The sequence below is a fragment of the Megalobrama amblycephala genome, linkage group LG16 (genome assembly GCF_018812025.1).
Source record: "Megalobrama amblycephala isolate DHTTF-2021 linkage group LG16, ASM1881202v1, whole genome shotgun sequence".
Taxonomy (NCBI): Eukaryota; Metazoa; Chordata; class Actinopteri; order Cypriniformes; family Xenocyprididae; genus Megalobrama; species Megalobrama amblycephala.
Window position 1 is genome coordinate 28,170,372 of NC_063059.1, and position 24,459 is coordinate 28,194,830.

At 36.5% G+C, this 24,459-nt stretch overlaps 1 protein-coding gene across 1 annotated transcript in view; it reads left to right on the plus strand.

The window, feature by feature from the left end:
- timm50 (translocase of inner mitochondrial membrane 50 homolog (S. cerevisiae)) overlaps positions 1–24,459 on the plus strand; it is a 31,610-nt gene that overhangs the window by 3,569 nt on the left and 3,582 nt on the right. Inside the window, exons 4-8 of the mRNA XM_048160217.1 lie at positions 9,537–9,558; positions 16,465–16,523; positions 16,611–16,730; positions 20,284–20,388; positions 21,296–21,394. Of these exons, the coding sequence (XP_048016174.1) occupies positions 9,537–9,558; positions 16,465–16,523; positions 16,611–16,730; positions 20,284–20,388; positions 21,296–21,394 (405 nt within the window). The remainder of the gene's footprint in view (positions 1–9,536; positions 9,559–16,464; positions 16,524–16,610; positions 16,731–20,283; positions 20,389–21,295; positions 21,395–24,459) is intronic.

Genomic DNA, 24,459 nt, shown 5'->3' on the forward strand with positions numbered 1-24,459 from the left:
ATTTTGGGTGAAGGCCTTAGAGCTTGTATATGAGCGTTAATGCCTGTTTGGCTTCTAAAAGATCAAATTAGCAAGGTTACTTCAATGTTTCTGGAAGCCACCCACTGTTTCTCACCTTCAAAGGGGCACACTTCACAAGTAGATGTCAAATGCACCTAGTCTGGAGGCATGTGCCAGAGGTGTGGGTTAAGGAAGGTGGTCACTTTAAAGAGCACACCTCCACCTTTGTTAGACATCCTGTTTTGTTACCTGCTTAATTAGAGCCCACTTGTAAGGGCACACTTCACAGGTCAGTGTGACCTCACTGGAGTTCAGAGGGCCGTCGGTGCCTGAACGCACACCTCATCCATTAGATTGGATGGGTTTTACTGTTCTCAGCTCTTGTGATCTTATTGTGAGCACGAGACCTTCGTCCTGTTCCCGTACTGTAAATTTTTCTCTGTCTCAGGGACTGGCTTTATGATCAGTCTCACACGCTGCTTCTGTCTTCTTGCCCTTATTGTAAATCAGTAGAAGAACAATAATGATAAACGTGAATGGCAGAAACAATTGTACATTTATATACACCAAAATGTTGGGGTCTGTAAGTCTCTTGTGCTCACCAAGGCTGCATTTATTTGATCAAAAATACTAGGAGTGGGCGATATGACCAAAATTGTATTTCACTTCAATTAAAATTAGTTTTATTTGTATTATTGTTATTAGGTACAGTAGGTTTATTTAACATTTAGTACTACAGAACTACTGAACAAACTGCCCAGCCCTAAAATATACAGTTAAAAACAGCAATATTGTGAAATATTATTACTATTTAAAATAACTTTTCTATTTTAAAATGTAATTTATTTCTGTGATGGTAAAGCTGAATTTTCAGCATCATTACTCCAGTCTTCAGAGTCACATGATCCTTCAGAAATCATTCTAATATGATGATTTGGTGCTCAGTAAATATTTCTTATCAATTTTGAAAACAGCTGTGCTGCTTTATATTTGAGTGGAAACCATGATGCATTTTTTCAGGATTCTTTGATGAATAGAAAGTTCAAAAGAACAGCATTTATTTAAAAAAAAATTTTTTTTTTTTTAGTTATACTTATTATAAAAGTCTTTACTGTCATCTTAATATATTGTTGCTTAATAAAAGTATTAATTTTGTTAAAAAAAATTAACAAAATGTTTGAACTGTTGTGTATTTTATATTAAATTATTTGCCTTAGTTTGATAATTATTTCTGATAAGACTTAAAACAAATGATGGTTTACACAGAATGGACTATAAAATTGTTTTGCATAGACAAATTATGAGCAACATTACAGTAACCTCAATTTAGCGCTGATATTAGTTGGTAAAACTTTAAATAAGATTGAATTTGTTAACATTGGTTAATGCATTATCATGAACTAATAATGAACAGTTGTTTTCACAGCATTTATTAATCTAGTTTAATTTCAGTTTATATACTTTTATTCATGTTCATATTTTAAGATTTTAAAATGTATTAGTAAATGCAGTTTAACATGTATAAATATAGGTTAATGTTAATTAATGATGTGAAGGTAGTGTCCATTGTTAGTTTGTGATATCTGATGCATTAATAAGTTATCAAGGAGGAAGTCAAAACTAAACACTTCATTGTTGATAATTTAAAGGAAAAAAAAAGAGACCAAAATGTCAGCCTGTTTTTTGAGTCTCCTACAACAGGTTTACATGCATGCAAGGTCAAAAAACACTTTCGTTTTCTCATAATATACATTTAATTTCACCTCAGTTCACCAAAGATTGGTAAACGATTCGTTTGAAGCAGTTCAATGAATCAGTCTCTCTAAACCCTTCCTTTGTGATTGGTCTACTGCGCACCCATTGCCATAACTGAATGACAGCTATCAATTCGCAAGACATTGTATACAATGTATAAACAGAAAAGATAGCATCGATTTTACTGTATCAATTCGAGCTCGTGTCCTACGATAAAACGTCTGAAGTAGTCAACTAACCAGAAACTGATTCGCAATCAAGACTGGAGTACGAAATGTCTATATAATAAGTGTACCTTAGTTATTTATTTATAAAATGTGATATCAGCGTCACGGTTATACATTATGTAGGTGCACCTGTGGGAACTGTATCAGAATGCCAAGCGAAGCTGAAAACCATAGGATAAACATTTAGGACAGATGTGTACACAAACTTTTTCGTCATAACTATTAACAAAGAAAAATGGCTATATCATTGTTTGACATTACAATGAGTGTTTACTGTTTACAGAGAGAATACTTCAACTAATCAGCGCAGACTAGCATCTTCACATCCTTATTACAATACAGATAGAGCTCTACTCTACTGTAATAATAAAAACAGAGGAAAAAAAACGTTTGATTTTTATGTTGTAAACTCCCACGTTAGACGAGCACAAACATGAATAGCTGATAACGCATTACACTTTGTAAACAAAAGTCGTGCTCCATCCTTGATCATTACTCCAAGAAATAAGACAAGCTGCATTAATCAACACATTTTTAGACGATATCAGACACACATCTGAATAGCAGAACTACAGAAACGTTAGTTAGCGGGTTAGCAGGAGACAGACTAGGATGTACGTTACACAACATAACATACAAAACTATGAATCTTGAACATTCGCTAGAAAATATAAACATCAATTATTAATCATACAGGTTGAGATTCAGAGAAGCAAGCTGGTCCAAATAAACTGGGCATTGATCCATATTTTAAGACCAAGCGTCTTGTAAATCCTGCGTTAAACTCCCCGAGGTTTGAGAAGCAGTCGTCAGTAAAATGAAGGGAACACAACAAAAGACTGTACTGCTGTGGTATTGTTGAAAAAATTAATTTTCCCAGGCGTCTGAGCGCGCAATAAGTGGGCGGGCAAATGCTAATGTTTCGTTGTGACATCCCAACAGCTTGGGATTCATTTTACAAACGACTCGTTTAATTGACTCAGAGTCGACTCTTACTTTTGAGAGACAACTTTATATACGGTGCACTTTCAGATTTAAAACTTTGCAGGATGTTTTCATTCACTAAGAGATATGTTAAACACTACATGAAATGTAATTTTCAAAAATCCAAAATAGGGGCACTTAAAAAATATAAATGCAATAAATGCTGCTTTAATTTAAGCAAATTGGTGAACTAAAAGTATGATTAAAATGCAATGTGACAAGGACTATAATTTTGCACCAAATCTAGTTGAGACTACTGTGATCTTTAAAATCTTGGCCTTCTACCTACATTCAGTTGCAAGTGACCCCAGATCATATTTGGAAAATTAAGCTATACCTACAAATGTAAGAATGCCACTTCATTACAAAATAGCAAACCCAGCGGCGTTTGTTTAGAAGAAAATTATTGCCTAAGCCAATGTAGTACTTTTTCAAATCTAGTTTGCTTACTGTAAAGTAGATTGGTTGAAGGATCAAATTATATTAAAGGTAATTACTTCTATTATTTAAAGTACATTTCTAGACACCTTATTAGAAAAGTTTGATTTCAGAGGAATTGCCAGCTCTCCTTTCTGTAGGATTTAGACACCACATGTTTAGGTGTTCATTTTCAGACCTCTTTGGTTTAGTGTCTACTGCACAGACACACTTCTCACAGGTGTCGCCTTATTGCTTCTGTGCTCTATAAACCACACTTTTCAAGCTCTTTTTAAACTGTGGCATGTGCTGGGCTAAGGTGTGTTCATGGGAAAATCTTGTTCGCTGGTGCTCTCCTGGTCTGCTTCCTTCACTTTTTTCAAAGGACACACTTTAACATATGTTTGCAACCACATAGGAGACAAATGAAAAGTGTGCCAGATCTTTTCCTGTAAAGATTGTCACTTCTGCCCACTCCAATTGGATGTCAGTGTTAGGTGACAGTGTGGGACTGGGAACCTGGCTCTCTTCCCATGGACAGGCTTTCTTTTTTTTTTTGAGGGATTGTTTTATTTATTTATTCTTTTAAGGGGTCACTGTTTTAGATAATCTATACCTTTAAAAGGAGTAGTTCACCCAAAAGTGAAAATTATCCCATGATTTACTCACACTCAAACCATCCTATGTGTATATGACTATCTTCTTTCAGACTAACGCAATCAGATTTATATTAAATAACTATATTAAATAATATTCTCGCCATATAACGTCCATAATTAAAACTTTATAACATATAATAACTAGCCTCCGGCAGACAAACATACACATCAATTTACAGCAAAAGAGTAAGAGTACATTTTAAATATGGATATTTTTTCTTACAAAAACCCTCTGCTTCTCTTCAAAAGGCCTTATTTATCCCCCTGGCTTACTATATGATGGATAGATGCGCCTTTTTGGGCTTCAAAATCCCATGCTCCTTCACTTCATTATAAAGCTTGTAAGAGTCAGAATATATTTTAAAGGGATAGTTCACCCAAAAATGAAAATTTGATGTTTATCTGCTTACCCCCAGGGCATCCAAGATGTAGGTGACTTTTTTTCTTCAGTCGAACGCAAATTATGATTTTTAACTGCAAACGCTGCCGTCTGTCAGTCAAATAATAGCAGTGGATAGGAACTTCAACTATAACAGTAAATAAAACTTGCTTAGACAAATCCAAATTAAACCCTGCGGCTCGTGACGACACGTTGATGTCTTAAGACACGAAACGATCGGTTTGTGTGAGAAACCGAACAGTTTTTATATCATTTTTTACCTCTAATACACCACTATGTCCAACTCCGTTCAGCTTCCGGTGTGTGAGGTCTGATCGCGCTCTGACAACGGAAGTGATGTCTCGCGCTCATTGAAGTATATGGGCGAGACATCACTTCCGTCGTCAGAACGCGTTTTTTGACCTCACTAACAGGAAGCTGAACGAAGTTGGACATAGTGGTGTTTTATAGGTAAAAAATGATATAAACACTGTTCGGTTTCTCACACAAACCGATCGTTTCGTGTCTTAAGACATCAATGTGTCGTCACGAGCCGCAGGGTTTAATTTGGATTTGTCTTAGCAAGTTTTATTTACTGTTATAGTTGAAGTTCCTATCCACTGCTATTATTTGACTGACAGACGGCAGCGGTTGCAGTTAAAAATCATAATTTGCGTTCGACTGAAGAAACAAATTCACCTACATCTTGGATGCACTGGGGGTAAGCAGATAAACATCAAATTTTCATTTTTGGGTGAACTATCCCTTTAATATAATTCTGATTGTGATCATCTGACAGAATATAGTCATTTACATCTAGGATGGCTTGAGGGTGAGAAAATAATGGGATAATTTTCATTTTTGGGTGAACTATCCCTTTAAGAGCTTAACCTTCACATCAGGGAAAGTTTCCATCCTACTGGAATTGGGTCTACTCATACTCCTAAAATGCTCCAATACCAAAAACCAGTACCATACAGCATGTGTACAGTGTTTGTGTCCAACAGAACAAACAGAGATATAGAGACATCAGAGATTAAAGAAGTCTATGAAGTAAATATATCTAATTATAGAATATTAAACATAAATTCAATATTTATGTCTGTATTGCTGCTGTGCACATGCTGAAAAGTGAAGCAAGCGCACATCCTTTCTCTCAGAAATTGCTGAAAAGTTAGTTAGGTCATTCAGTCAGAGAACATGATGCACCCATTACTAACATTACAAACATATTCTTTTGGTTTCTGGTTGGTTATAATTGTAATGACTTAGTAATATGCGAGTACCAAAAATAAAATTATCGTTATAGTACTCATTCTGGAAAAAGTTGTATCGGTGTATCCCTAGTACAAAGGCTTGAGGTGTTTCTTCGGGAAGATTGCTACCTCAAAGCTTGAGTTCCTGTGGGCTGTGGATCACTTTGAATGGGCACACTTCGCAGGCAGTTGAGATGTCATGAGAGTTGTGAATGGAGTGTGCCAGGCCATTCAAGGATGAGTCAGGCGTCTCGTGCGCAAGACACCGGTGAGACTTCACTCATTAGCCTTCTCGACAGAAGGTCTTGTCACCCTGCCAGAGTGTTTTCACACCTCCGTCATTTAGTTGTTGAAGAACATTCAACCAGTTTAACTTGTAACGGTAAAGTGTTTGGGAAATGCCCACTGTAAGTGCATTGTTTGTCATCGCCCACTGTTTCACATTTGACATTATCACACATTTTACTTGATTTGTATCTTTACAAAATAAGTGCTTGGCAAGAATGAACAATTGTGACGCTACAGTTTTAGCTCAAGGACTATTTTGAAAGGAGGAACCTTCACCAAAGCCACAACCTTCAAACAGACTGTTTATCCAGCATTTGTCATGTGAATTAAACCTTAGAATAATGTCCTGCAGAAACAAGAAGAACACACTTAGCACAATGTGGTAATGTTTGTTGCCTACACTTCTTTGGTTTAATGGCCCTTTTAGCTCTCTTGCCTTTTGGACAGGGCACACTTCACATGTAGTTAAGACTCTTTTGGAGATATATGTGGAATGTGCCAGGCGTTTGGGTGCCGTTTTTCACAACCCAAGGTCTTAATTGAAGGGCACTTAAGGGAAGTGACAGCGTGAGACCAAAGGCTGAATCCTCTTCTCATAGAACAAAACCGAATCTTTATTGGTTCATATAATGGCTACGATGGCTGGTGGAGTTTTGCAGCATTAGCACATTACCTGCAAGGATCTCAACTCAAATATTCTTCAGTGCTGAAAAGAAATAATTTCACATACTTTACTGTTCAGAAGTTTGGTGTCTGTAGGATTTTTTTTTTTTTTTTTTTTTTTTGTAATTTATTCCTGTGATGACAAAGCTGAATTTTCAGCATCATTAATCAAGTCTTCAGTGTCACATGATCCTTCAGAAATCATTCTGATAATGCTGATTTTCTGCCCAAGAAATATTCCTTATTAGCCTATTATCAATGTTGAAAACAGTTGTGCTGCTTCATATGTTTGTAGAAACCTTGATACATTTTTTTTTTTTTTCTGGATTCTGTTCAAAAGCACAGCATTTATTTGACATTTGTTTTAAAACATTGTCATTTTTTATCAATTTAAAGTGTTCTTGCTGAATAAAAAAAAAAAAATGTTGACCCCAATCTTTTGAACAGTAGTGTATATCCACCTGGAATACTAATTTATGTTGAACAGCAGTGTGTTTGTGGGTAGATAAGAATACAGAGTATTTACAGAACTTTCATCTTCAGTGGTTATGGTTTTGTTTATGATAAATAATTATAGCTCAGTCAAAGCGAATAGATATAAAATGGTCTGTTTTTGCTTGCATACTCATATGGCATTGGCAAGTTGGCAACACTTACTTATGCTGCCCAGAGGCCCATGTATTATTTCCATAACTCTATGGTTTATCCAGTGCTTTTTTAAAACGGTATGGTTATGTTAATATAAATGGCAATCTCTCTCATTTTATTATCTGGTTTCTTTATCTCTTTGCAATCAGTGGCTGAAACAAGAGATAATTCAGCCAAAAGTGAAAAATCTTTTACTCTTCATAATGTCATTTAGGTACATTTACTTGCAAAACCGTATGACTTCCTTTCTTCTGTGGAACACAAAAGAAGATATTTTGAAGCATGTTGGGAACTAATAGTTTGAAACCAATAACACTGAGACATTTCTCTAAATATCTTTTTGTTTTACAGAAAAATGAAAGTCATACAGGTATGGAATGACATGGTGAGCAAATGATGACATAATTTTAATTTTTAGGTGAACTACCCCTTTAACAGATCTGCTAAATCAAGTCGTGTTCTTCTTCAAATCTGACAGAGTGCAAAAATATAGTTCACCAGCAGGAGGCAGAGTATGTTCTCAACAAGGTGTTGATGTTATACTTAAAGGGATAGTTCACCCAAAAGTGAAAATTCTGTCCTCAGGTTGTTCCAAACCTGTATAAATGTCCTGGTTCTTTTGAACACAAAGAAAGATATTTTGAAGAATGTGAGAACTGAACAGTTCTGGGGCACCATTCACTTCCATAGTATTTTTTTTTTTTTTTCTACTATGGAAGTCAATGGTGCCCCTAAGTGGCCTGGTTACAAACTGAAAGTGAGTAAATGATGACCGAATTTGCATTTTTGGGTGAACTATCCCTTTAACTATCCATTTATTTTATACTTAACATTTATAATTGAGTGACCTTTGTCTGCGATTAACCAGAAAATTGGACCTTGAGTCTTCATTTTTCCCCTTTAGTGCCAAATGGCTCTTAGCTCTTTGTTTCTGCACCTTGTCTGTTTTGTCCAGTGGAGGGCGCCAGAGCGGTTCTAGTTGTTCTAGTACAGTGATTGCAGTTGGAAAATGACAGTGGCTATAAACAGGCCCTCTGCCCCCTGTTGTGCTGTGAGGGGGTCCCACCAGGCAGCATGTGGTGATCCTGGATCCCAAGTGGGGCTGAACATGCTGACAGATGCAGCTGAATATTCATTGGTTTGGTGCTTATTGGTGGACTGGTGTATTGTTTTTATATGTGTATATATATTATTTTATTTTAGCAATGTCTGGTGTTCTAAATGATGATCTTCTACCTGGAAGAGGATGCTGTGGTCAACAAAATATGACAACCCTAAACACTTCTTATCTGTGTCATTAAATGCTTGGGTCCTGAATATTTTTATTTTTATGATTTTTTTTTTAGGAATTAACAGAGTTAAGGCCTATTCACACCAAGAACGACATCTATAAAGATAACTATATTAGTGTCCATACCAACGCACAATATCAATCTCTTTATTCTAAGCATGCAACTATGTCATCTGCCCTTAAGTGCTCAAGCTCTTTAAAACAGGATGGATTCTGATTGGCTGTTAATGTTTTTATTGTTCATCATCTAGGAAAAAATATTTCTGAAAGTGATTCCAACAGTATCGTTCCTCTGTGCTGTTACTATCTTTATTGTTATTGCTAGGAAAAGTATAAGGAAATGGTTTTTGACATATAAAAAAAAATTCCTTATGGTTTTTTGGAATTCAGGAAACATAAAAAATAATTACATAATTTTTTAATTGGTGCCTGGAGGCTTCCATCCATTTAACTCTGTCAGTAGAAAAGCAGTTTTGGTAACACTTTACAATAAGGTTCATTAATTAACTACTTTAGTTAACATGAACTTATAAATGCAGTTCGTTATACAGCATTTATTCATCTTTGCTAATGTTAATTTCAAAGCGTTATTAAAATCTTGTTAACATTAGTTAATGCACTGTGAACTAACATGAACAAACAATGAACTACTGTATTTTCATTAATTAACGTTAACGAAGATTAGCAAATATAGTAACATGCATTGCTCATGGTTAGTTCATGTTAGTTAATACATTAACTAATGAACCTTATTGTAAAGTGTTAGTGAAGTTTTTTTTTTTTTTACCTTTTACTGTTAATTTGTTGTGGGTGTCATGTTATTGTCTCTGTGTAGTTTGTATAAAGACACTTGATTGAACTCTCCTCATACCCACATGCAGTAACTTGATATACCAGTGTACACGAAAAACATGTCTACTTGTATGTTAACTCTCTCTGTTTTTTTGTTTGTTTGTTTTTCTCCCCCAGATTCCAGATGAGTTTGATAACGGTAAGTCCTCCCCTTATCTGAACGCATGTAAGGCACTTAGTTTTTGAAATGATTTAGATGTTATTACAGAGGCTTTTTTTAAAAAAAAATAACTGTAAATTAGTTATTGTTATCATGGATCATGTCAGTTATTATTGCTCCATCTGCCATTTTTTGCTATTGTTCTTGCTTGCTTACCTAGTCTGATGATTCAGCTGTGCACGGATCCAGACGTTAATACTGGCTGCCCTTGTCTAATGCCTTGAACATGAGCTGGCATATGCAAATATTGGGGGCGTACATATTAATGATCCCGACTGTTACGTAACAGTCGGTGTTATGTTGAGATTCGCCTGTTTTTCGGAGGTCTTTTAAACAAATGAGATTTATATAAGAAGGAGGAAACAATGGAGTTTGAGACTCACTGTATGTCATTTCCATGTACTGAACTCTTGTTATTCAACTATGCCGAGGTAAATTCAATATTTGAATCTAGGGCACCTTTAAGCTGGGGCCTGTTGTGGGCATTTTATTCCTACATACAGTAATCTTCAGTAAGTCTTTCTTACAGATGTTCACCTGACTGATAAGACCGTATAGTTTTACTTTGTGTTTAAAGGCAGTGAAAGACATAGCTCAAAGCTCAGGAGGAAGTTAACATGACAGAAAAGTAGAGAACTCAATTATTTGTAGACCTTCCGTCTACAAGCGTGAAATGCTGTTATTCCCCATCCTTTCGAATGCAGAGTATTGTTCGCTCCCTTGTGCAGTCCTATTTTAGCAGATGAGGACCCTTCTGGCCTGCATGTTGTGTTTGTTCACCTGTCAGGTTAGCAAGGCGCATGATGGATTTCTGGTGCCATGTAGCACTCTTTACCCAGTGCCAGCGGGTGTCAACCCAGTTCACTGCCAAATGCTTCATGGGACCGAACCTCTGCGCATGACCCATGCAAGCATCAATCTCTCACATACCCTGATTGGCCCTTAACCAGTGGCATGTGGTACATGTGCCAGTTCACATTGCCAATTGTTTCATTGCTTTCATTCATGCTGCATTGACTCTTAATTGTGGGTTGTTGAATTATGAGGCTGGTGCTTCTTTTTTGTCCGTTTTAAAGGGGTAGTTTACAAAAAATTGTAAATCATTCACCATTTAGTAACTTTTGTCATTTCTGTCATCCGTGAAAGACACAGAGAATTTTTGTAAAAGAATGTTTTTTAACACAAAATTGTTAACAAATTAACATTTGACATCATTTTATGCCACTTTGGAGCTTGAAACCCTGTTGAAAAGATTGGGTTTGGTACGATTTATTTAATGTTTTTGAAAAGTCTTCTATGCTCACCAAGGCAGCATAAAAAATACAGTAAAAACACTAAAATTGTGAAATATTATTACAATTTAAAAGAGCTGTTCTGTTTGTTTTATATTTTAAAATGTAATTTTAAAAAGTTCATTTTTAAAGCAGGCATTTAGAGCAGAATGTTAATTTAATATCCTTGCTTAATAAAATAATTAATTTATTTAACAAAAAAAAAAAATATATTATATATATAATATATATCACTGACCCCAAACCTTTGAATGGCAGTGTTCATGCTTTAGAATTCTTCATTATTAATGATGACCGAATTTTATTTTATATTTTATAGGTATATGGTTTCTTTAAGTTTGGCTTCCTGTCAATGAATTGGCTTGGTTTTTATGCTAATTTTATGCGGTTATTATTGGACTGACGTATTTATAGCACCATCAACTACAGATATGCTGTCTTCAGAGCAGGCATTAGCGTGATCATTAATAGAGTAAAGGTAGAGACGCCACGTAACAGCGGTAAAAGCTGTGCACCTGCGCTTTTCATTCACTGCTGATGTCAATTGAGATAACAGGCTGCTTTCGCTTGCTCTCTGCAATCGCTCGGTCTCATCATAATTACATAATTAATTCCACACATTCCCTGAAGTGTCCTTTTCTCCCCCCCCACCTCGATTTATTACCTCCGAGCCCGGAGCACTGCTGTCCAACACTAATGCTCTTATAGCTTTTAATGCCATAACGAAGGGCCATGATTACTTTAGAGACTGAGGTGAAACGCCTACTCCCTCAAGGGAGCTGAGAAGCAGGTTTTCTGCCTCCTGGGCCCATGATCACCCTCCCTAAAATAGCAGAGGGCCAGCGTGGGGACGACGAGTGGACCCTTGATAAGAGACGCAACTCTAAAAAAAAAAAACGATTTCTGCCGTGCCAAGTGACGGCATTCAATGGAAGACGCGTGTATGTGCACGTTTTTCACCAGCCTGCCTCCTCATCAAAAGCTGCATCAATCAATTTGTACTGGATTTATAGAGTCACATGAAATTTTTTGTCATGAGATCACCGAAACTAAAAGTAAATCTTCTGTTTGTTTAAAACCTTGGAAACCATATGATTTCATACTTGTGTTATAATATTTGGAGTGGAATTTAACGACAGATTCACCCATCACCTGGTTCTGATATCTGAAATGACAAGTGTAGTCTTGTTTGAGGTGGCACAATGTGAATTCAAATGTGTCAGGAGGAGGAGTTGTTTTTCTTGAGCTTAAACGCACAAAGATGTAATCTCCAACCGATAGCAATAACAATAACCTGGAAATAAAAGCTGAAGGTTTGTGTAATATGCTCTGGTGCGAAAGCTCAAGTTTCATTGAAGGCATTGCACTGTTTTATTCTGTTTTATTTTAGTCTGCAACTCAGAAACTTTAACTTGAGGGAAAATTTAAAGGTGCCCTAGAATTAAAAATTGAATTTATATTGGCATAGTTGAATAACAAGAGTTCAGTACATGGAAATGACATACAGTGAGTCTCAAACACCATGGTTTCCTCCTTCTTATATAAATCTAATGTGTTTAAAAGACCTCTGAAGAACAGGCGAATCTCAACATAACACCGACTGTTACGTAACAGTCAGGGTGTACGCCCCCAATATTTGCATATGCCAGCCCATGTTCAAGCATTAGACAAGGGCAGGACAAACTTCACAGACACATTCAGGGGACTTATTACATCTTTTAAAAAGACGTTCTATGGCACCTTTAAAAAAAATGTGTGTAATCTTAAGATCCATTCACACCAAGAACGATAACTCTAATGGTATCTATATAGCGTCCTCACCAATAGAGTTCTGTTTATTTCAGAAATCATTCTAATATGCTGATTTGCTGCTCAAAAAGCATTTCTTACTATTATCAATGTTGAATACAGTGATATTTTTCAGGAGACAGTAATACATTTATACAGGATTTTTTTGATGAACAATGTTCAAAAGGTTCTTTTGTAATATTTTATATGTTCTTACTGTCACTTTTGATCAATTGAATGCATCCTTGCTTTAATAAAATTTCTTAATCTTACTGACCCCAAACCCAAACGTATGTGCTTAACACAATTTTTTTCTGAATAAAGCTGCTTTGTAACTATATTTATTGTGAAAGGCACTTTACAAAAAATTATGAAGTGAACATTTAAAATGTTTCTCTTCATGTTTAAATATCTAGTCTAATACGCACAGTATATATGGGTCTTTATGCATGAACAAACACACATATAGCTGTATTAATATATAAGGAAGGCCTTGACGATATATTTATCTAACTACTAATTGCAATTATTTCAGTGTGGAGAAAATAACAGAATTCAAGCATCAAGTATGATCCACAAACTTCTAGTAATATTGTAGAGTTATGGTTATAGGGAGTGATATGTTAGTGGGTTAGATTTGTGTTTTTATTTTTTTTGTGATTTTTGTTTTTGGAGAGTGTAATGAACTCAAGCACAAAAAGCCTCCAATATTCAAAGCAAACAAACGGCGAGCTGTAGGTCATCCGTGAAAACATTAGCACAGGCCTGGTACTCTATCCACAGAACAGTTAGGTCCCCATATGACAGCAATGAGAGAGGGGCCACACCTAAAGACCACTTTTCACAGCTGCAGAAAGGAGCGATTGACAGGAAAGAAAAAAGCAAGAGGCTCCCAAAGAAAAGGATGGAAGAAAGGCAATTGAGTAATGGCCTTTGGCAAACTAGCGAAGCATATGCTAACCCAGTGCAGGATTAAAGGAGGCCTTTGTTGTGTCCAGAGGCCTAGCCATCGATCTTCCTCTCCCTCCCTCCTCGCCAGAGACTCAATGGACATCCCTCCAGAGAGCCACAGGCCCTCTGTGAAGCAACAATGGGACTCCTCGCCATTTACACTGACAAACAAGGTTAGCGCAAGAGACTCTTCAAAGCGCACCCAGTTGTTTCCCGCTTCTCCGGTGTCGTCTTGGATCAGTCTTGGTAACGGTTCTTGCAACTGTTCACCCTTTCTATTGATCTTGGCCTTGTGGAGAAGGAAGGGCTTATGCTGGGACAGATGTGTGCCAGTTTGGATGGAGTTAAACAGACGACTGAGGTTGATGTGAAGAGGATAAACTTTCTCTAAACACTCAAAAGGAATAGTTCACTGACACAACCATTCAAAGGTTTGGGGTCAGTACATTTTTTTTTTTTTTGAAAGAAATTAGTACTTTTAATAATGACAGAAGGTACTGAATAACTCACCATCATGTTATTCCAAAAACATGCTGCAAAAATAATTTCCAGCTCCCAATTTTGGTTTTACTTTGTGTACAATGTGCCACAAAGTCAGAAAAGCACGATACAAGTAGTCCTATAAATAATATATTTATATTTAAAGTCTCCTAAAGATATACAGTTGCTTTGTATGATTACATTACACATTATTCACATCTCAGATGCCATATTTGATTTGAGAGCTGCATAATGACATGTTTGTGGCATTTTCATTAAACAAATCTATCGTGTTGCTTCAGAAGACTATGGACCACAACTATTCCTTGTTCAACAGGTGTTTTGTCTAACACAGCTATGTTTTCTTCAGTAGTCCAGAACTTTTCAGAAAGAAAGCTGTGATGCTGATATCATGTAAATGGCACCTACTAACACCACCCCTGTCTCTCTTCAACATAAGTATGATGAGGAGACGTCCATCTCGTCTCGCTCATTAGCCTCAAGGGAAAGCTTATTCCATTGGAGGCTGCCAACAGGCACATGCTCCCTCAAAGAGCGCAAACACCTCCCCCTCCAAACTAATCCAACAGGAGAAAAGGAGGGATAGGGCTCGAGCGGCCAGAGGAGAGGCTGTTTAAGCAGTTTGTATCATCCCTCCCCCAATCAGCCTCCTTCCTTGTGCCCTGATGTTGTTGATGGGGCCCCTTGGCGGGCTGGCTGCATTAACAGACGCACAGCGAGCCAGGCAGGAGGCGCATGAAACCTGTGTGCCGCCACTTTATCTGTCCTTTCTGCCGCTTGAGGTGGCATATGGCATGTGGCTATTGGAGGGAGCTAAAGCCATGAAAATTGGGCTAATCACTTTAGTTTGAATGATGTTGGGATATCGTATATTGTGTTGAAGTGACCATTATTATTTGATGTGGTGACATGGCTGTTATCAATAAGCACCAAACCAGTTTTCACACAAATGACTACAGAGTTCACCCAAAAATTAGTTATCCCATGATTTACTCACCCTCAAGCCATCCTAGATGTATATGGCTATCTTCTTTCAGACGAACACAATCGTAGTTATAGTAAATAATATCCTGGCTCATCCCAGCTTTATAATGGTAGTGGTAAATATGGATATTTTCCTTACAAAAACACATCCCTTCACTTCAGAAGGCCCTTATTATCCCCCTGGAGCCATTTGGATTACTTTTATTATGGATGGATGCATTTTTTTGGGGCTTCAAAATCAGAAGCACCATTCGCTACCATTACAAAGCTTGGAATAGCCAGGATATTTTATAATATAACTGATTATGTTTGTCTGAAAGAAGATATTCATATACACCTAGGATGGTGAGTAAATCATGGGATAATTTTCATTTTTAGGTGAACCTTCCCTTTAACATTTAATATTTGCATATTACACAGTAAGTTGAAGATATATGAGGGGCTTAAAGGTGCCCTAGAACTTTTTTTTTTATTCATTTTTTTTAACTGCCTATATGAGCCGATTCAGGGTGTGTGGCCCTTTAAATCTGGTGCTCCACACCCCAAGAGCTCGCGCTTGCCTTAAACAACATAAAAAAAGTTTAAACGGCTAATATAACCCTCAAAATGGATCTTTACAAAGTGTTCATCATGCAGCATGTCTAATCGCGTAAGTACAGTGTTTATTTTGATGTTTACAGTGATTCTGAATGAGTTTGAGGCTATGTTCCGTGGCTAACGGCTAATGCTACACTGTTGGAGAGATTTATAAAGAATGAAGTTGTGATTATGAATTATACAGACTGCAAGTGTTTAAAAATGAAAATAGCGATGGCTCTTGTCTCCGCGAATACAGTAATAAACGATGGTAACTTTAACCACATTTAACAGTACATTAGCAACATGCTAACGAAACATTTAGAAAGACAATTTACAAATATCACTAAAAATATCATGTAATCATGGATCATGTCAGTTATTATTGCTTCATCTGCCATTTTTTGCTATTGTCCTTGCTTGCTTACCTAGTTAGTTGATTCAGCTCTGCACAGATCCAGACGTTCTGCCCTTGTGTAATGCCTTTCATAATGTTGGGAACATGGGCTGGCATATGCAAATATTGTTACGTAACAGTCGATGTTATGTTGAGATTCGCCTGTTCTTCAGAGGTCTTTTAAACAAATGAGATTTATATAAGAAGGAGGAAACAGTGGAGTTTGAGACTCACTGTATGTCATTTCCATGTACTGAACTCTTGTTATTTAACTATGCCGAGGTAAATTCAATTTTTTTAATCTAGGGCACCTTTAAAGCTAAATTATGCTTTTTACCGTTAACATGAATAAAATCAATCTGTCTACACAAGTCTATATTGTCCTCTGTCCTCTAGATGTTCCTGTCATCCAGCAGCTCAGAAGAACCTTCAAATATTTCAAAGATTACAGACAGGTTAGACGAGACAGAAAATATTTCCCATATATATCCTCATAAGAAAGAATCTGAGGTACAAAATGTTCTCTTTCTGCTTCTCCATAGATGATCATCGAGCCCACAAGCCCAAAGCTTCTCCCAGACCCACTGCGAGAACCGTATTACCAGCCTCCATACACCCTAGTGCTGGAGCTCACCGATGTCCTCCTCCATCCAGAGTGGTCGGTAGGTGTCACAGCTCAGTTAAAGGTCCCGTTCTTCGTGATCCCATGTTTCAAACTTTAGTTAGTGTGTAATGTTGTTGTTAGAGTATAAATAAAATCTGTAAAATTTTAAAGCTCAAAGTTCAATGCCAAGCGAGATATTTTATTTAACAGAAGTCGCCTACATCGAACGGCCAGTTTGGACTACATCCCTCTACTTCCTTCTTTAATGACGTCACTAAAACAGTTTTTTGACTAACCTCCACCCACAGGAATACACAAGAGTTGCGTTTGTAGAGTGTGTTTGTCGCCATGTCGTCGAAACGCTGTTATTTTCATCCCGCAGTCCAATCACCGGGTCTGATTCCGGCTCAAATTGATAGGGTAAAATTAAAGACATGTTTACAATAACACTGAGCGCGTGCATCTCCACGTTATGGTAAGAGGCGTGACCTTTCCGGGCAAGATGCGGTAAACTGCTGTCGAATCACAACACAGGAACCGCTGGCACAATCAGAACTCGTTACGTATTTCTGAAGGAGGGACTTCATAGAACAAGGAAGTCATCAGCCCGTTTTTATGACAGTGGAAACAGCGGTATACAGATAAGTAAATTATGTGAAAAATACTGTTTTTTTTTTTTACACGCGAAACATGAACATGTTATATTGCACACTATAAACACAATCAAAGCTTCAAAAAACCACGAAAAACGGGACCTTTAAAGTAATCAAGAGAGCATCTGCATTTGAGGATCAAGGAAGGACCAATGTACACTACTGTTGAAAAGTTAGGATCAAAAGTGATGGTAAAGACATTTGTAATGTTACAAAAGATTTCTATTTCAACTTTCTACTCATCATGAGTCCTGAAAAAAATGTATCATGGCTTCCACAAAAAAAACATTGATAATAAGAAATGTTTCTTGAGCAAATCAGCATGTTAGAATGATTTCTGAAGGATCATGTGACACTGAAAACTGGAGTAATGATGCTGAAAATTCAGCATTCACAGCAATTAATTACACTTCAAAATATATTAAAATAGAAAATAGGGCTTTTCAATTGATTGAATCTCTCGATTATTTTTCACAATTAATCAAACTCTAACGATTATTTTTATATTTTATTTTTTTCCCCCCAAACTTTATCACATAAATAACTTTATTTAGTTCTCTGATTTAGAAATAGGCTTCCATACTGCATGTATAATAATTATAAAATAATCGAAATGCTGCTAAAAATAGTTTTGTCACCCCATAGAACAAGTCTACTTTCCATCTAAATGAGCCACTTTGAGCTGTGGGACGTAGACCTTGCATTCTCAGATCACTATTTAACATGTTTTAGTTGGTAAAATCTACTCTTCTCTTGGGTGTTTAGCTCCTAATTGCAGGCCCAGCGCTGTTCAAATCTAAACACAGCTGCGCCTGCTCTAGTATAGTTTGTACTAAGACTCTCTATGTGCTGTGCTGTATAGTGTGTATATTTGTGCACTCATATCCTATCTGCAATAAAGTGTCTCTATTTGATTTACTATTAAACGACCCTTAGTCACTTATCAGTTTATCACAAACTATCCTTATCAATTCCTGTTAATCACACTAGGCCATCTGGAACACTGTTTTGGGCCAACCACCTGTCGCCTCCCTTACCTGCTCCCTCCTCTCCTCTGTTCTGTCTACCTGGCCAGCTGTGAAGGAAGGGCCACACACAGGTGACAGGTGGAGCATAGCCGACCTGTAATCTGACACACCTCAGCAGACTGTTACCGTGGCGCACAGCCCAGTGATTTTAGTTCAACCTCAAGTGAAGCTTTGTCTGTGACTGTACTCTTACTTTTTGGCTTTGTTTGACATGTGTACTCAAGTATAGGTGTTCGGTGCCAGATAAAAGCACAGTTAAGGGATCGGTTACTCTAAATGATACAAAAGTCAGAATCTTATCTCACAATACAGAAGAATTAGTTGAGTTTGATGGTAAAATGCAACTTCCGTGACTGAAGGCATATATTTTCCACAATCAATTGCCGTGAAATGCAGCTTTCTGCTATGCCTTCTTTCTTCAGACTGATGATCAGTATAGTCAGGCTTTCATTTCCAGTAAATGATTGAGAAAGACTAACGGCATGTTTATTTATAAATGTTTTCCAGATGGGATGTCTAAAAATGTTTGAGTTCAAATAGCAAATCTCAAGAAATCGGAAACATCACCTATGAGCAAAACACATCATAAATGGCATAAGGCGGCCAGAAGTGGGCTGCTTTAGCAGGCTAGCGGCAGAAATCTGTTAAATATTATTTCCTTTCTTATTTTTTCTTCACTTAAGCAAGGAACTGATTGCATTAAATTAAATGCACTGTGTTTAGAAAGGAAAATATATTAACTGTCGTTTAAAGGTTTTTCAAAAACTCTCTTATGCTCATCAAGGCTGAATTTATTTGATAAAATTTGACAAATTTGATTTAAAAAAAAAAAAAAAAAAAGTAATATTGTCAGATATTATTACAAATGATTTTTGCATTAATAATTTATTCCTGTGATGCAAAGCTGAATTTTCAGCATCATTACTCCAGTCTTCAGTGTCACATGATCCTTCAGAAATCATTCTAATATGCTGATTTCCTGCTCAAGAAACATATCTTATTACTATCAATGCTGAAAACAGTTGTGCTGCTTAATATTTTTGTAGAAACTGATAAATCTTTTCCAGGATTCTTTGATGAAAAGATTTATTTGAAATAGAAATCTTTTTGTGTCACTTTTGATCAGTTTAATGCATCCTTGCTGAATAAAAGTATTAATTTCTTTGAAAGAAAAATTGTACTGAACCCAAACTTTTTTTTTTTTTATAGGGTTTTTTTCTAAACTACGGAAGAGGATTAGGGCCAAGCAATAATAAAAAAAATAAAACCATCTCGAGATTAAAGTTGTTAAATTTCGAGAAAAAAGTCGAAATAAAATGTTAAGAATAAACTCATTAAATTATGAGAAAAAACTCGTTAAATTTCGAGAAAAAAGTCGAGATAAAATGTTGAGAATAAAGTCATTAAATTACGAGAAAAAAGTCGTTAAATTACGAGAACAAATTCAATAAATTATGAGAAAAATGACGTTAAATTTCGAGAAAAAAAGTCTAGATAAAATGTTGAGAATAAAGTCATTAAATTACGAGAAAAAAGTCGTTAAATAACGAGAAAAAAGTCGTTAAATTATGAGAACAAATTTGTTAAATTACGAGAATGAATTAGTTAATTTAATGACTTTATTCTCAACATTTTATCTCGACGTTTTTCTCAATTTAACGACATTTTTCTCATAATTTAACGAATTTGGTCTCGTAATTTAACGACTTTTTTCTCGTAATTTAATGAGTTTATTCTCAACATTTTATCTCGACTTTTTTCTCGAAATTTAACAACTTTAATCTCGAGATGGTTTCAATTTTTTTATTATTGCTTGGCCCTAATCCTCTTCCGTACTAAACCCTATTGTTAGGCCTAATAAAAATGTAAAAACATTTTACCTTTTTACTTGTGGTTTAATGTTTTAATGGATCTCCTCTGCTGCCTCTAGTTGGCCACAGGCTGGCGTTTTAAGAAGAGGCCCGGCATAGACTATCTGTTCCAGCAACTGGCCCCGCTCTACGAGATAGTCATCTTCACATCAGAGACGGGCATGGTGAGTCTCAGCGGCGGTGAGGACCGACTATTACCACAATAATGCCATTACGATTGACTTGTTATGTTTTTGCATACACTGTTTCAATTGCAGTTGAAAGGAAAAGTTTCTTGAACCATGCTTCACATTGAACCCACTTACAAAAGATGATATTTTGGATACAGTGGCACACCTACGTGTTTGTTGATTCTACAAACACGTTGTTTTGTGCTCAAATATAATGTTTCCTAAATGATGCAATTAGTGAGACCTTTATGCTAAGCTGCAGTCTGCTAGTGTTTGTGTGTCTGTTGTTGTTTTGTTGGTGTGGCACACTTGTAAAGTCATGCAAATGAGCCTTGTTTTGATTGACCAGCCTTTTGCTGCTGCTGTTTTGTTTTATTCAAATGCATGCGAAAGTCAGCATTGTAAAAAAAAAAAAAAAAATGGCCCATCCACCGTCTTCACTGCTTCACAAATTGTAGAGCAACTAGCATTTGTAATTTGCGCTTTTTATGAGTAAATATGATGTTAGGTGTAATTTTAGATGTCTTGTTTTCCTCTGCATGATATTTAAAGGGATAGTTCACCCAAAAATGAAACTTCTGTCATCATTTACTCACCCTCAAGTTGTTCCAAACCTGTATGAATTTCTTCTGCTGAACACAAAAGAAGATTTTTTGAAGAATATGGGTAACCAAACAGTTGATGGGCCCCCATTGACCTCCATAGTACAAAATATTTTCTTTTGTGGTTTGTGTCATACAGGTTTGGAACAACTTGAGGGTGAGTAAATGATGACAGAATTTTCCTTTTTGGTGAACTATCCCTTTAACTTCACTTAAGGGAAATCTCTCATTGTAAAATATGTCATAATGAGCATAAAAATGATTCCTGAATCCAACATTGCATGTTTGTGTGTGGGCAGACGGCGTACCCCTTGATTGACAGTATAGATCCTCAAGGATTTGTGATGTACCGGCTCTTTCGGGATGCCACACGCTACATGGAGGGCCACCATGTTAAGGTAAACTTCACAGTCTGCTTGCCTATAGATCTGCTTCTCAGTACCACGCTTTGTTGGTGATGTGCGCAAACTCACTCTCAGTATTTAGGACACTTCTCTGTTCCTGTAAACAGTGTCCGGCACTTACCGTAATATTCATCTGTCTGGTATTTCACCCCTACATGTCCACAAGTTGTTTTAGTGACATCAAAATCATTTGAGATAAGCCATATGTCATAAAACGCTGAAATACGCCTTCTGAAAGAAGCTGCTTTTCTGACCATATGTTGTACATATGTTTTCTTGTACAGATGTTAATAGTTTGGTCTTAAAAAAGACAAGTACTGGGGAAACCCATTCGTAGTTTCAAAATGTGTTTGCCCTTATGCTGCAATCCAGATTTAATGATAGAACCATTTGTAATAAGGAAGTTAGCAAATGGTTCTGAGTAAAACTCCTCCATATGAATGTAATACAGTATGGTCTGATCTTATTGCTCAAGATCCCCGCCTCATAGACCCCCTCTCCTGAGTGACCCGGGCAACATTATGGCGCGATGCCCCCCCCCGTGTCTCTGCTTCATGCCGTCCTTCTGTTCGCCCATTGATTTCCCCACTGCTATGTCCTTATTCTTTTTTTTTCTTTTCTCAACAGCCCAAGACAATAGCAGTTTCTTCCCCTCCTTCTCTCCTCCTCCTCCCTTCTCAGGCCTCATTAACCTTCTGCCCCCTCCTTTTTCCTTCGTTAGGCCGTCCGTCGTTACCTAAGCTTTCTCCTCATTAGGCTTATGAATGGTGCACATCTAACGCTTAAGATCTAATTTACAATTGCATTATAGCGTAAATTATATCAGTTTTTAGCATCCATGGTTATATGGACTATACAGTGTCAAATGTTGCTGGAGGGTATTATATAAAATTGATGTATTCTTTATTACACACAAAAGTTTAGTTCGAATTGTTTAATTGAAATTGTTCGAAAGATACAGACATTTGTAATGTAACAAAATATTTCTATTTCAAATACTGTTCTTTCAAACATTCTATTCATTAAATAATTCAAAAAAAGTTTCTTGAGCAGCAAAACGGCATATTAGAATTATTTCTGAAGGATCATGTGACACTGAAGAGTGGAGTAATGATGCTGAAAATTCAGCTTTACCATCACAGGAATAAATTAAATTTTAAAATATATTAAAATGGAAAACACACCAACCTCAAACTTTTAAACAGTAGTGTATAAAACATTCAAAATGTATTTATTTAACTCTGTGTCCTTGATTGCATACTGTTAAAATACTATTATTAATCTCAAGATATTACATTTAAACTTGCAGAACATGTGTGGATTAAAACAAATTAGAGCAAACCTCTTTTCTTATAAATATTTTTATAAAAATTTGAATTATTTTTGTAATAACAAACCATTTTATAATTTTACGACAAATAACTGACGAATTTAAATAAAATAAAAAATACTAAATAAATAAATCTTTCATTAAAGTGAATTTAAGCATCTCAATATAGTACAGTATGAAAAATAGATAATCATTTTGAGAAAAGTGTTTTTAAATCATTTTAAGTGAACATTACATGAAGGCAAAGGTATCCAGCCTTAATTATTGTTAATGTGCCGAATTGAAACCATTTTCTATTCTTACAGTCACGCTTCTTGGTAGCTGCTTAGTGCTCGTACAGAAGTAGACGTGTGTGTATGCATGCGTATTTGTGCAGTAGGTCTTTGCTCCGGTCACATTTCACCACTGCCTGTCTGGCCTTGTCCACCAGACCCCCATCAGCACTCTCTCTCCATCCACCTTCTGCCAACCCACATTTATTTCACTCTGCTTCACCCTTCTCTCCTCTCCTCTCTCTCCCCTCCCTCACCTCCCATCTGGCCCTCAAAAGCGGGAGGGGGAAGGTGAAAACAAATGCAGTTGAATGAGTTTTGAAGAATTAAGAAGGAAAAACTTTAAAAGATGAAGCTAGAATAAATGACTAAAACAATTAGTAACAAAAACGTGCAATATGATTAAAACCAGTGACGACAGGAATGACACTGAAAGCAAATTCTACAGCGCCATGACGAATTTAGGGCCAGCATGAACTTGATCGCTTGGAGTGATGCATGAAGGAAGAGTTCCCTGGTATTTATATGAAACTCAAGAATGTGCTCAGTTGCCCAGGATGGCCTTTCTGTAGGGCCATATGATTTATGCAATACAGAAAATGCAGACTGAAACGCCTAATACAATCATAAAAATGGAACTTACAGTATTATGCAGAATTTGGCAAATTTTGGATGAGTAAATCCAGGGCTGTAAACTTAATCAAATTGCAATATGGACTAGTGTGTGTCATTGTTAAAGCGCAAAAGACTGATATTTAAATCTAAAGTCTGCATGTTCTGCAAGTGATCGCACCGGCGCCTCCATGTCATGCAGTAAGCGCGCTCTCCACACAAACACTTGGATATGCGCCAAATAATAGCGCACATTTATCTAGGTTAATGTTCGAGCGAGTGGACTTGTAAAGTTGCTACTACTTTCATGTTTCAAGTGATAAGCCATATTTGAGGTCGATGAATGATGGGTGTATGTTTCCTGCCGTGATTTCGCCACTTCCTGCAGAGTTTTTTTTTTTTTCTGCAACTAACTGACTAATATCAATTTTGGTCAACAATGCCTCATCTCGTCGACTAACAGTTAGTCGACTATTAGGGGACATCCCTAATAAATAACACCAGTAAGTTAGGTTATGCCACTACTATTTTACATTATTTCTGAATGTAGAATTCAGTTAATTAGACATGCTTTTTGATTACTAAAATTTATGGTACACTATGTAACTTTTGGCCCTCTAGCTGTTAAAAAACAAAACTGCATGCATTTTGCGGAAGAACATTGTTTTGGTTGTGCTTCACCAGTGTTGATTCTTGTTTTATTACAAGTTCACTGTCTGTCGCGTTCCCTTTTGCCAGCAGACTCTATTCAGCATTGTTTTGTTTTTTTAAAACAGGTGATTTCCTGGAGGTTCGAGATTTAGCGTTCTTCATATGAACCTTTCTCACTCAATGTGACAATTAAT